Source organism: Bubalus kerabau, chromosome 16, assembly GCF_029407905.1.
Source record: "Bubalus kerabau isolate K-KA32 ecotype Philippines breed swamp buffalo chromosome 16, PCC_UOA_SB_1v2, whole genome shotgun sequence".
In the NCBI taxonomy this organism is placed as follows: domain Eukaryota; kingdom Metazoa; phylum Chordata; class Mammalia; order Artiodactyla; family Bovidae; genus Bubalus; species Bubalus kerabau.
Window position 1 is genome coordinate 57,012,460 of NC_073639.1, and position 14,466 is coordinate 57,026,925.

The 14,466-nt window shown below is 38.4% G+C and overlaps 1 protein-coding gene across 3 annotated transcripts in view; it reads right to left on the reverse strand.

The window, feature by feature from the left end:
• KNTC1 (kinetochore associated 1) overlaps positions 1-14,350 on the reverse strand; it is a 69,522-nt gene extending 55,172 nt beyond the window's left edge. For 2 of the 3 annotated variants that reach the window (XM_055550766.1, XM_055550765.1), the window contains exons 1-13: positions 14,192-14,350; positions 11,934-12,112; positions 11,146-11,266; positions 7,068-7,183; positions 6,140-6,218; positions 5,286-5,363; positions 3,748-3,782; positions 3,402-3,512; positions 2,329-2,422; positions 1,914-1,966; positions 1,585-1,700; positions 1,034-1,088; positions 410-508 (exon numbers count right to left, since the gene is read on the reverse strand). In XM_055550766.1, coding sequence (XP_055406741.1) covers positions 410-508; positions 1,034-1,088; positions 1,585-1,700; positions 1,914-1,966; positions 2,329-2,422; positions 3,402-3,512; positions 3,748-3,782; positions 5,286-5,363; positions 6,140-6,218; positions 7,068-7,183; positions 11,146-11,266; positions 11,934-12,062 — 1,086 coding nt within the window. In that variant the 5' untranslated portion in view covers positions 12,063-12,112; positions 14,192-14,350. The remainder of the gene's footprint in view (positions 1-409; positions 509-1,033; positions 1,089-1,584; positions 1,701-1,913; positions 1,967-2,328; positions 2,423-3,401; positions 3,513-3,747; positions 3,783-5,285; positions 5,364-6,139; positions 6,219-7,067; positions 7,184-11,145; positions 11,267-11,933; positions 12,113-14,191) is intronic. The other variant, XM_055550767.1, reaches the window with a different exon arrangement.
• Between the last annotated feature and the right edge of the window lie 116 nt (positions 14,351-14,466).

The following is a 14,466-nucleotide window of genomic DNA, read 5'->3' on the forward strand; positions in this document are numbered from 1 at the left end:
GTTATGATGTCTGCAAGTAATTTCCAAATGGTTTGGAAAAAATACAGGGCATATGTATAAAAAAGAGATGAAACATGGTAAGAAAAAAATTTTTTAGGATAACAGTTAAAAAATAAGTAAAAAGTGATAACCTCTCCCAAATTAACAATCATTTATATTCTCTGTGAACAGACAAGAAAATTGAATATGCAATTGACTGATGTCTTAGTCAATTAAATTTCTTGTCTTTAAATGAAAACCGACCTCCTACAAATAAATGTATCTCAAGACCTATGATAACAATAAATATGGTTATAAACCTGAGATCTATCCAGGTATTCCACTAGGTTCCACTCATTCTTGACTCAGTTATTCTTAATTGTTTTTGCTGTTGTTGTTGTAAAGTAGTTCAAAATACATGTCACCTTACCCAGCTAATTCCTGTTTGCACCAGAGAGGAAATACCAGATACTTCCAAAGAATACAGTATTTCCATCGTAGGTAATGAACAGACCACAAGGTTTTTCATCTAAGAAAAACAGGACAGCTATGAATTTCTTAGGTCAGTATAAACCTATAAGCACAAGATACCACTTCACAATCCAGGACATAGATGAAAACATTTGATACAAAGTTAATTGAAAAAATAAGTAAATCTGTTACTGTATCATTTAAAGGTTACATATAAAATTACATCCTATCCCATCTTCTAAATCTGCTACCTGGAGTCCATTTTACAATTTGAACCTAAGGCAAATGTAATTTGGAAGACAAATGTAAACGTAAGGCAAATGTAATTCCTCAGTGTCAGAACTATGAAGTATCACTATAATAAGCATTTTCTTGTGGAAATGCTCCAATTAAAGTATGGAACAGAGATTTATACTTTGTTTTTTAGATGAGAAAAAAGAGCTCTGCAGGGTTATTTCTGATCTGTCAAGTACCTGTGTGAACTAAGAGCTAATATATTTCAAGCACTACTTAACAACTAGTTTTGTATTAATGCTATTTCTAACACATAATATGGACAAATGTGAAATAAATTCTCCCAAACCTTCTTATTAGTAGTAGTTGTCAGAGCCACTAATTTGAGATTTGTAATCCCTTGCCTGAAAGAGAAAAGAAGGTTTAAGTGAATCACATAAGCCAGTTGCTAGACATAAGCTAAGTCAAAGTGATACCCTTGTATAAAAATTTATTCACACAGAAGATAATGGATTTGACTTCTCAGTGTTTATGGCCTAGACTGACACTCTTTCTAACACATTCACTTGGAGGTTTTTGCGTAACCCATTTGTTCTTAATGGCTAACAATGAAATGGTCTTTACCCTGTCAGTCTGTTCACAGTGTTATTTGGAATGTAACACATAATGGGGCTTCCCTGGTGGCTCAGTTGGTAAAGAATCTGCCTACAATGCGGGAGACCTAGGTTCGATCCCTGGGTTGGGAAGATTCCCTGGAGAAGGGAAGGCTACCCACTCCAGTATTCTGGTCTGGAGAATTCCATGGATTGTACAGACCACGGGGTAGCAAAGATCTGATCAGAACCAGGCAAGAAACCTGGTTCTAACAGAAGGGAAATCAATGTGAGTGTCATAATGTACCAGGTGACTGATGAAGGTGACTCTGCTTCTGTGGTGAGAAGAAACTCTTCTACATGAAGGACAGGCCAGTTCCATATGGGAGTTAGGGTGTAAATATCCCATAAGCTCAACACATTCTGCAAAAGAGACATTTCATTGATACATGCTCTTAATGGCTAAAAATTTACATTTCGGAATCTATCTTTTGATATGTAACTGAAATAAAGTACATTACACAAGACAGTAATTCACCCCAGCTAAAGTCCTTGTCTTGGTAAAGTTTAACAACATTTCCACTGTTAAATATAAAACCAAGTGAAAATACTTAAGGCGAAGTATCAGAAACATACATCAGTATCAAGAACAAAAAGTAGGTTGTCTATTAGCTGGAACTTCTTTGCACCTACAAAAGAGAAAGCAAGGTGTGTAAGGACTATGTTTCTGGGTTACGTATCGCCATATTTAAGACAGTAAACTAACATACTTATGAAAAGGCAGAAGTGCACTTCAACAAGAAGTTTCCATTCCCATTTATTCCCTCCCCTCTACTTTTCTGGATGACTACTAAAACAAAAAACCTCCCAAAATGAAGAGTAACAACTGCAACGCTCCAAGAAGTCAAATATGCAGACAATCATAGACTAATAAGCTGGCTTATTTGCAAGTTATTTGCTAAAATGGGCCACATGCTAGACTTAGCATATTGACATGAAAATAACAACTCACTTTCAATTACCAAAAGTAGTTTCATTAACTTATTTTTACCTTTGATAATCTCTGAATCAATAACACTCTTAATTGTCATCCCTTTCCTGGAAGAATCTGGCTCCCATTTTGAGAGTGCACAATTGCCAGTTCCCTACAGAAGTGAAAACAGTATGTCAATTACAAACTTGGTTTTAGACCCAAGTTCTCTTCCAAGTAGAAACATCAAAGCTGTACATGTGACTAATTTCTAAATATATTTATATATATTCAAGCTCAGCTAGCTGTTATCATCCTGTTCCTCTCTTAGTTTTCAAGAGAACAGAATGAAAAGAAAAGTGAACTCCTACCGCATGAACATTTAATAATTAGGAGCAGGCACGTTCAGGCAACTTAGAGACACCAGTTAAGCTTTAAGACTTCCTCTAGAATTATGAGATAAATACAGTGTTTGATGAAGTACTGTCATTAAAATAACTACTATTTGAAAAAAATTCATAAATATTCATTTCAAATTATTTGACGCCCGATGAAATGCTGAATAGGATACACTCACTAGATAGGGAAAAATACCTGCTTAATATATAAATTTGGCAAGCAAACATGTTGTAAATGCTGTAATAATATAATTCAATATAGAATTTTTGCCTACTCCGCGAATATGATATTAGATGTTTTGTTTGCTGCTGTTGCACTCATAGCTGAAGTGAAAAGTGAAAGTGTTAGTTGCTCAACTCTTTGCAACCCCATGGACTATACAGCCCATCAGGCTCCTCTCCATGGAATTCTCCAGGCAAGAATACTGGAAGTCATTCCCTTCTTGTGCGGATCTTCTGGACCCAGGGATCGAATCCAGGTCTCCTGTATTACAGGCAGATTCTTTACCATCTGAGCCACCTGGGAAGCCCTAACTTAAAGACATGCTAAATGTCAGGTAGAGATTAATGAAAATAAAGATGCAATAGTTTTTCCCATGTAGAAACTTAGTTAACTCTATTGAGTTAATTTCATGAAATTTTCTAATTTCCCTGTTTCTGCTATACACTACAAATTCACAATTTTACCAAAACTATGTTTTAATGAAGAAACGTTTCAGAAAAAGAAATTTGAAATTTTATAAAAAAAAGAATTACCCCAATTATCACAGGGATTTCACTTGCTAAATCACCAGCCACAAGATTGAGACAACCTAGAGTATGATAATTCTCAGTAGAAATAAAGCTGGACTTGATTTGTCCTTGTAACTGCAAGATTTAAAAAAATAAGAATGTTATACATATGCTCCATAGTCCAAACTCCTTGGAAAGATTGATAAAAATCAGTTAAATCAACAGTTACAAATGTATCTTTTAATGGGAATGTCATTAAAATGTTTCATTATGCTAATTCCCCCAAATCAACCATTAGACAATTATGCAGAAACACTTTCCTAAACTGGCATTTAAGTTTTAAGAAGACAGTGTGGTCTTGTCTTCTTACCTTCTTAGCTGTATCGAAGTCTGCCTTTTCAATCGCTGTATGAAAAAGACAAAGTAGGCTAAATTTATAGTATGACATAAAATACATACGAGTCTCCCCTTTTGTGTCAAGATGAAATTATATACAATCTAGTGAGAAGAACAACTGGTCAGAAATTAATAAAGTGCTGGTGACTTTTCAGTTTTGCCCTTGACCAAAGAAATAAACTGTGATGGCACGTTGTACTCAGGGCACCCGCCAGCGTGTCTTACATCCTTATAGGGCCTCTCCACACGTTCGCGCACCACGGTTCTTCCTACTCAGCGTCTTCTCCCTGTCCCAACTCTCCTAGTCAAGCTCTGAAGTGCTACCTGTGATGTCTTCAACACTTTGCACTCCCTTTTGGAAGAGCAGTTTCACTTGTCCGGCTCCTTCATCAAACTTTAGAGAACTGTGTATCTTAAATCTCCTCATATCCCCAGCATCTGGCACATTCTTAGCACATGTATGCATGCATGCTCAATCGCTTCAGTTGGGTCCAACTCTTTGTGACCTTTGTGACCCTAGGGACTGTAGCCCATCAGGCTCCTCTGTTCATGGGATTCTCCAGGCATACATACTGGAGTGGGTTTTCATGCCCTCCTCCAGGGGATCTTCCCAACCCAGGGATTGAACTCTTATCTCCTATGTCTCCTGCATTGGCAGGCGGGTTCCTTACCACTAGTGCCACCTGAGAAGCCTTCTTAACACATAGTAGATCTTTAAAAAAAAAAATTGTTGAATACATGCCTAGAATCAATTCCTCAATCTCTGCCAGCTCAGAGGGATATAAGATCCACACAATTCACTAACACACTCTAGATTACTGCTCTGTATTATTAATTATTAATGCAATCATTTCAGTTTACAGGTTCATTCATTCCAACAAAAAGCATTTATTACTATGTTAGCATATCACCCGTCTCTCCAACTAAGTTGTAAAGTCCTTGAAGGCTATAAATAAATAGTTCTTCAGATTCTGTTGCAGCCCTAACTTGGAGAATAAGTATATTACAAATACTCAAAGTATACCCAGTATCAAAGAATGGAGTTACACTAAAATATTCTCGAAGAGACTATATTAAAATTACTTGGAAAACACATAAGAAATATTGCTGTGGGGCTTCCTTGGTGACTCAGCGGTAAAGACTATGCCTGCCAATGCAGGAGACACAGGTTCAATTCCTGGTTTGGGAAGACCCCACATGCTGAGAAGCAACTAAGCCTGTGCACCACAACTATTGGGCCTGTGCTCTACAGCTGAGGAACTGCAACTGCTGAAGCCCATGCCCCCTTAGAGCCCGTGTTCCACAGGAAAAGAAGCCACAACAATGAAAAGCCTGCACATCGCGACAGGAGAGCAGAATTCCTGATCTCTGTAAATAGAGAAAGCACATGCTCACCAACAAAGACCCAGTGAAAACAAAAAATTAATAAAATTATTGATAAAAAAAAAAGAGCCCTCTGCTCAAAAAAAAATTTGCTGCAAATCAGTAATAAGAAAATAATACATTACTTACCTTGTTGAATTTTTACAAGCTGAAGGTTCGTAATACAAAAAAGTCCATTGTTTGTAAGAAGCAGCATATAATAGGTATCTATTAAAATAAAATCAAGCCAGCTTCTTTAAAAGGCACATCAATATAAAATTTAAATCAGACTCTGGACCTAGCTTAAAAATATGTCCATTTGCTCATTTAAAGTCTAATAACCAAATAATATAGTAGCAACACAGATAAAAGTTATTTATACAGAGTTGGTATATTATCTGTAAAAGCAAAATTACTTCTTAGAAACTTTTATAAACCAAACTTCATTTGCCAGAAAAAAATAATCTCAGCTACATCAAAATAAAGTCCAGTTAACATTTGTTAAAAAGAAGTATAATAAATATACTAAAATCCATAGGAACATTTTAAAAGAATATTATATATCCTTAATTATCTATAAAACTCTTAAAACTATAAAAAAGTTTAGGATATATTATTTAAGAAGAGTTAACATTTAAGCCTCTGAAAAGACCTAAAATAAACTTATTTTTTAAAACAATATTAATTGCACCCCAAAAGTTTAACTTTGTGTAAGTGTTAGTCACTCAGTTGTGTCCCACTCTTTGTGACCCCATGGACTATAGCCCGCCAGGCTCCTCTGTCCACGGGGATTCTCCAGGCAAGAATACTGGAGTGGGTTGATTTCCTCCTCCAGGGGATCTTCCCAACCCAGGGATCGAGCCCAGGTCTCCTGCATTGCAGGCGGATTCTTTACCAACTGAGCCACCTACTGCAAATTAATTTACCTAATATATTAAGTACAAATCTGATTTTTTGACTGAACATTATTAAGAAGATATTAAAAAAGAAATTTAAAAACTTACCTTCACTTGAACTATCTTTCTCAATAACAAGATTCCGGTAAGTACACTGATTTTCATCGTTAGCTTTCTGAACAAATGCCTAATTATAAATTAATATCAAATGATAAGATTAAACCCAGAAAAATACAATCAAAGATTACTTTCTTTAAACTCGAGGGTTATCAATTATCATTAGCAATAATTTTACCTATATCCCAAACATTTTAGTCTTGAAATGGAAAACTATTATGGACAAGTATACAGTCTTCAAACTGTAATTTTTCCATTTTGCACTTATGTCATGTTTTGTGGGTTAAAAAATGTTGCCTGCCATTTCAGCAAACAAAGGATGCTGCAGCCACATCCAGCCATGAGGGAACTCAGGATGGAGATGAACAGGCTGCCCACTGGCCAGCCCTCAGTCACGGCAGCTACTCCCACGTGTACACCGAGGGGACTCTGGATGGGGAAGCGCCTGATACTGGCCCTGGGTGGTAAAGGTGCACATATCAAGGAATGATTTCAGTGAGCCCACTCTTGCATCTTCCCATACATAGAAAACACTAAATTCATTAACCTGAGACACCTGATTTTCTTCAGTTAACAGTACTCGTTTGATGCTCTAACTATATGGTCTGTCTTGCAAAACTCCTATATATCCCAGCTCCTCTCTTACTTCTTCAGAGCAGTCCCTCAGAGCTATCTTGAGAGACTGCTCCCTGGGCTTAAAGTTCTCAGAAAGTCCACCCAATAAAACGTAATTCTCAACTTTCAGGTTATGCATTTTTTTCAGTTTCTAAGCTATGATTCTTAAATTCAACGTTAAGAAGCATTATGCTTGTAATTTAAAACACAAATCAAGCAAAGCTTTGCTAGAGTTTTTAGCTAAGAGATAGTTTAGAATTTAGATAATGAAGATGAAAAACATAACAAGGTAACAAGCTCTTACATTGGTGAGTAACGTTAACTTTGACGTTACATGAATAAGATGTAGGTTGCCACTTCTCTCCCCAACCAAAAGAAACTTTCCTTCTTGACACAGGCCAACTACGTCCACTTCAGTATCTGAAAATTTCAAATCAAAGTTATGCCAAGCTTCCTCCAAAAATGCTTATTTTCAATACAAAGAATTGCAAATTTTGTTATTAAAAGTCAACGATTTAAGAAGCTTCTTTTAAATATTTCAGGAAAGTAGTAATTAATGGCAAAAGGAATGCTACTGACTCTTAGTCAATAAATATTTGCTGAGCACTGATAGGCTAAGCATTGTTCAAGGCCTTTTGTATACATCTGAGAATATTATCAAGAGTCCCATCTTCATGGAACTCAAATGCTAAGGCAGAAATAGATGATAAACAGTCAGCAAAACAATCTAATTATATGACACAAACAAAGGTGATACAGAGGAGGGAAACAGAGCTCGGAAGAGCCATGTGGTATTAATTGGTGTGCTCAGGACAGCTCCCTTTGTCAGATCTAAACAAAAATTTGAAGGAGGTGAGAAAGTTATTGTTTGCACAAAAGCAAGAAGGCCAGGGGGAAGTGAAGACTGCAAGGGGAAGACTAAGACAAAAGGCAGTAGAACGTAAATTGTTTATAACTAAACTTATTCACTAGCAATGTCTGTACACAGAGTACTATATGTAGACAGAGTCTCACTTTCCATTGGTGAAACTGAATCTTGTGGCCCCATCAGGGTAGATATGCTAAGATTACACAAAATATGGGTTTTCCTCCTACATGTTGAGATCAAGATTTTATTCTCACGTGCATACCTTCTAATTCCTTTTCAGCTAAGTTTTGTTTTAAAATAATTCATTAATTTTTCAGCTCTTTCACACAAACACTTCAATTTCTCTCAATTCAGTTCACTTTAGTCGCTCAGTCGTGTCCGACTCTGCGACCCCATGAATCGCAGCACGCCAGGCCTCTCTGTCCATCACCAACTCCCGGAGTTCACTCAGACTCACGTCCATTGAGTCAGTGATGCCATCCAGCCATCTCATCCTCTGTTGTCCCCTTCTCCTCTTGCCCCCAATCCCTCCCAGCATCAGAGTCTTTTCCAGTGAGTCAACTCTTTGCATGAGGTGGCCAAAGTACTGGAGTTTCAGCTTTAGCATCATTTCTTCCAAAGAAATCCCAGGGCTGATCTCCTTCAGAATAGACTGGTTGGATCTCCTTGCAGTCCAAGGGACTCTCAAGAGTCTTCTCCAACACCACAGTTCAAAAGCATCAATTCTTCGGCGCTCAGCCTTCTTCACAGTCCAACTCTCACATCCATACATGACCACAGGAAAAACCATAGCCTTGACCAGACAGACCTTTGTTGGCAAAGTAATGTCTCTACTTTTGAATATGCTATCTAGGTTGGTCATAACTTTCCTTCCAAGGAGTAAGCGTCTTTTAATTTCATGGCTGCAGTCACCATCTGCAGTGATTTTGGAGCCCCAAAAAATAAAGTCTGATGCTGTTTCCACTGTTTCCCCATCTATTTCCCATGAAGTGATGGGACCAGATGCCATGATCTTCATTTTCTGAATGTTGAGCTTTAAGCCAACTTTTTCACTCTCCTTTTTCACTTTCATCAAGAGGCTTTTTAGTTCCTCTTCACTTTCTGCCATAAGGGTGGTGTCATCTGCATATCTGAGGTTATTGATATTTCTCCCGGCAATCTTGATTCCAGCTTGTGCTTCTTCCAGCCCAGCGTTTCTCATGATGTACTCTGCATTTAAGTTAAATAAGCAGGGTGACAATATACAGCCTTAATGTACTCCTTTTCCTATTTGGAACCAGTCTGTTGTTTCATGTCCAGTTCTAACTGTTGCTTCCTGACCTGCATACAGATTTCTCAAGAGGCAGGTCAGGTGGCCTGGTATTCCCATCTCTTCAAGGATTTTCCACAGTTTCTTGTGATCCACACAGTCAAAGGCTTTGGCATAGTCAATAAAGCAGAAATAGATGTTTTTCTGGAACTCTCTTGCTTTTTCGATGATCCAGCAGATATTGGCAATTTGATCTCTGGTTCCTCTGCCTCTTCTAAAACCAGCTTGAACATCAGGAAGTTCACGGTTTACATATTGCTGAAGCCTGGCTTGGAGAATTTTGAGCATTACTTTACCAGAGTGTGAGATGAGTGCAATTGTGCAGTAGTCTGAGCATTCTTTGGCATTGCCTTTGACACTGGAATGAAAACGGACCTTTTCCAGTCCTGTGGCCGCTGCTGAGTTTTCCAAAATTGCTGGCATCTTGAGTGCAGCACTTTCACAGCAGAATCTTTCAGGATTTGAAATAGCTCAATGGAATTCCATCACCTCCACTAGCTTTGTTCCTAGTGATGCTTTCTAAGGCCCACTTGACTTCACGTTCAGGATGTCTGGCTCTAGGTCAGTGATCACATCATCGTAATTATCTGGGTCGTGAAGATCTTTTTTGTACAGTTCTTCTGTGTATTCTTGCCACCTTTTCTTGATATATTCTGCTTCTGTTAGGTCCATACCATTTCTGTCCTTTATCGAGCCCATCTTTGCATGAAATGTTCCCTTGGTATCTCTAATTTTCTTGAAGAGATCTCTAGTCTTTTCCATTCTGTTGTTTTCCTCTATTTCTTTGCATTGATTGCTGAGGAAGGCTTTCTTATCTCTTCTTGCTATTCTTTGGAACTCTGCATTCAGATACTTATATCTTTCCTATTCTCCTTTGCTTTTCGCTTCTCTTCTTTTCACAGCTATTTGTAAGGCCTCCCCAGACAGCCATTTTGCTTTTTTGCATTTCTTTTCCATGGGGATGGTCTTGATCCCTGTCTCCTGTACAATGTCACGAACCTCAGTCCACAGTTCATCAGGCACTCTATCTATCAGATCTAGGCCCTTAAATCTATTTCTTACTTCCACTGTATAATCATAAGGGATTTGATTTAGGTCATACCTGAATGGTCTAGTGGTTTTCCCTACTTTCTTCAATTTAAGTCTGAATTTGGCAATAAGGAGTTCATGATCTGAGCCACAGTCAGCTCCTGGTCTTGTTTTTGCTGACTGTATAGAGCTTCTCCATCTTTGGCTGCAAAGAATATAATCAATCTGATTTCGGTGTTGACCATCTGGTGGTGTCCATGTTTAGAGTCTTCTCTTGTGTTGTTGGAAGAGGGTGTTTGCTATGACCAGTGCATTTTCTTGGCAAAACTCTATTAGCCTTTGCCCTGCCTCATTCCGTATTTCAAGGCCAAATTTGCCTGTTCCTCCAGGTGTTTCTTGACTTCCTACTTTTGCATTCCAGTCCCCTATAATGAAAAGGACATCTTTTTTGGGTGTTAGTTCTAAAAGGTCTTGTAGGTCTTGATAGAACTGTTCAAAAATTTCAGAAAAACTTTCACAATATTTTTGCCTATTTTCCAACAAAACCACTGACTTGTTTGTCCCTTAGTTTACTCTTAAATCCATATCTGCATATACATACTTAAAGCTCTTTAATCCAATAGGAATTCATTCATAAGCACTTTTTAAACATATATAGTGCTAGAAGTATTCAAATATCTTCTGATGGTATTGAAATTATGCATAAGATCCAGGAACTTGAACATGCATGTGTGCTAAGTAGCTTCAGTCGTGTCTGACTCTGCGACCTCGTGGACTGTGGCCCACCAGGCTCCTCTGTCCATGGGATTCTCCAGGCAATACTGGAATGGGTTACCACGCCCTTCTCCCCAGGGGATCTTCCTGACCCAGGGATCAAACCTGTGTCTCCTGCATTACAAGCAGATTCTTAACTGCTGAGCCACCAGGGAAGCCGTTTTCTACTAATACAAAAACCATGCAAATCAACTGTTGCTCTCCTAGTATGCTTTTCCCTAGACTTATTGACAGAAAGGATCATCTCGGTATCCTTTCCATCTGGTACTCAAGATTCATTTCCTAAAATCAGTTTAATTTCAAGTCTTATAAATAATGGAGTAAAGAAAAGGCAATGCTGTAGAAATTGGTAGCAAGATATAGTTGACTTCCAATTTGTTTACTGCATTACGTTAGACTTACCAAATGTAAGATGTAACTGAAGAGATCTACAAATACTGTCCAACAGTATCACCGATTGGTCTGCTATAATAATAAACCCATCACTTAAGCTGCATGCTTGTATTTTTGGATTTAATGAGGCCTGGGGGAGGGAAAAGTAGGACTAAAATAAAGCATTTTCATACATGTTTAACAATAGTCATCAATAATGTCATCACCCAAGCACCCAAGTTTAAAACTTCACTTGACAGGCCTCTTTTCTTGAGCCCATATAACTTCTTAGTCAAGTGTTTCTTTTTTTTTTTTAATGTTTACTTATTTATTTGGCTGCACCGTGTCTTAGTTGTGGCACACAGGATCCTAGATCTTTTTGTGGCATCCAGGGTCTTTAGCTGTGGCATGTGAACTCTGAGTTGCAGCATATAGGATTTAGTTCCCTGACCAGGGATTGAATCCTGCATTGGGAACATGGAGTCTTAGCCACTGGACCATCAGGGAGAGACTCCAGGGGCTTGCTTCAATTCTAGGTAATGTTTTACTTCCTAAGCTGGTGGTAGATATTCTTTGTATCATTTTTGCATACATCTGTGTTTCTAAAATGCCAAGAGGATGTATGAAAAGTTAGGTTTGGAAATATTGACCTTAAAATGACGTATGGGGAATTCAGATGGAAATTTCCAGTAATCTGACACTAAACTTTGAATCCCTGAGAAAGGACTATGCTCATTTATAAACAACTACCTTGTGGCTACCAGTCTTAGTAAACACAGTAAAAATTTTGTGAATGAAAACAGCGATATAACCATTACCTTTTCAGAGGAGATCTTTGCTAGTAAATCTACTTGATATAAAGCGGTTCCGTGTTCTTTTCCTGAACCAACACTTAGGTACCCACTTCCTGTATCATCATTTGTTAGCAGCTCAATATCATTCCACATGTTTCTGAGATTGTTTTCCTGATCAGGAATCACTGCCTTCCCTATGACAACTGTAAAATCAAACCAAATTACATCGTTGCATAGACTCCAGCTCCTTGGGAAATAAAAAGGCTTTATTAAATACATATATATATGTATACATATATATACATACACACCAATAAACAGAGACTTCTCTGTGTTATTTCTGTGGTCACTAGACACTTTGGATCAATAAGATAAATGGAACTAGAACTATGATTATCACTAGAGAAGAACATACTGGTTTAGGGACACGGGCAATTTCGATCTTACCAATGTGTCCTCGAGTTTCTAGTATTTTGTATACCTAGGTGAAATTATAACAAGCTTTCATTTGAAAATAATCTTTAACCAGAATAGCAAAAAACAGTGAAGTTTCTGAATGCATATCGTCTGGGATACCTTAGGTTGGTTACGGTTCCAGACGAACTTAAAAAACCATGTCCATTCATGTTTCCAGGATTGTTACGCCATAAATGAAAATCTTAACGAGAGGTGGAAAAAAACGGATCAGGCTTCTGGCTGGACCAAAGAGTGTGTTTGTAACCTTAGGAGTCACTTAACTATTTCATCAGCAAGGACTTAAATAACTCATTTCACTGGGTCTCCAGGGCATAGAATACTAAAATGAAAAGCAATGCTTGGATCAAGACTGCAGGGGAAAATAACCAAATAGTTACAGTTGTTTTGATAACTGCTCAGAGATATTTTTTTTAATCTTTGACAGTTACAGTACAGGAAAGAAATGATTTTTGACTTGGAGCTCTTTTACATTTAATAATCTGTTGTGGTCAAGCAAGTAATTTAACCTTTCTGTTCCTCAGTTCTCTTCTATAAATAGGAATACAGTTGTACATAGCCAGAAAGGTCACTACCAGTTTCAAACGTTCACAAAACAATGCTTGGTTTCACAGCAAGCACTCACTTTTAAGTGCAGCTAATCCACTACTGTATTGGTGGAAGAAGGTAACATTTGAGCTAGTATTTACAGGAGCTTTTTAAACATTGGAAGAGCTCTTACTAAGAGTGTAAGCAAGGGCACGAAAACAAGGCACGTTAGAATAGACAATAATTTTAGTGGCTGTGTTTGGGCGGGAATTGGGAGATTAAGACAGGCTGAAGCAAATACTTCTATGAGTTTCGGAGTCCCACATCTGTTAAGAACAGAGAAATATCAGCCTCCCAGGTATGTCACACTCGTTTGACAAACGTTTACTGAATGCCTACTATGTGTCAGGCACTGTTCTAGGAGCTGGGAATACATCTGTGAAGAAGACAGAAAAGGTCTTTGGCATTATGAAATTCATATCCCATAGGAAAGACAGACAAAAATAAATGCGGTATTTAGCAGGCAAGATAGTTTGAATGTATTATTCATTTAATCTGCACAACAATCCATTTTACAGCTGAGAAGCATGAATCAGGGGCTAAGTAAATGGCCATGGTCACCTAAAATGAGTTAACGATGTCGCTAGAGAAGATTCAAATTCATGCCAGTTATTAACTGTTATACTGCTTCCCTATGAAAAAATAAGTAAATGCACAACAACAAATAATGCTCAGGTGAACAGAGGGTGGCGCATAAGAAAAATCTGGGAGGGGAAAGAGATGACAACTGAGCTGAGATCCGAATAACAAGACAAGGCAACTATGCAAGGCTCAGGGGGGACAAAGATGCAGGCCGAAAATCAAAGATGCAGAGGGTGGAATGAGTTTGGGGCTGCTGTAGGGCCATATGAAGAATGGGATAGTGCGGGGGCTAAACCAACAGGTGGAACCAATGAATCCTTGATTACAAGATTGGCTTTCATCCTCAGTGCTAGGGTGGAAAAAATACTAAGTAGGCCTGTGACGTGATGTGATTAAGTCTGAGATTACTCTGGGTGCTGAGTGAACACATAAACGAATTAAACGAAATGAAAGTTTCAAATAGGCCTCCTTGCTTAAGTGCTCTCAGCTAGACATGGGCCAGCAAGAAACAACTCCAACCAATCTCCCGCCGGCGTCTTAAGAGGATAACGCCTCAAACTGAGCTGAGGTTTCTCCTATTTCGACCTAAAACCACCCCACCCCCCAGGTCCTAGAGTAGCGTGGCTCCCCCTCCTCACCTGCAATTGAAGAAATTAAAGAACACTCAAATTTATCTCCCCCGCATCCACGTTCCCACAACCGCTCCTAAAGTCTTTAGGGTCTTTGCCACAGGTTTAAATTGGCGGGAGAAAACCAAGCCCAACCCCTTCTACGGCGACTAGGGGAGGCCAAGATTGCTCTAGAAGCGAAATAGGAAGTCGCCCCACCCTAAATTCCATCAGTTCTGAAATTCATGCAGATCTTTCTGTGGTACGTCCTTGGCCCCGCCCTCTCCCCGCCTTACCGGCTCCTT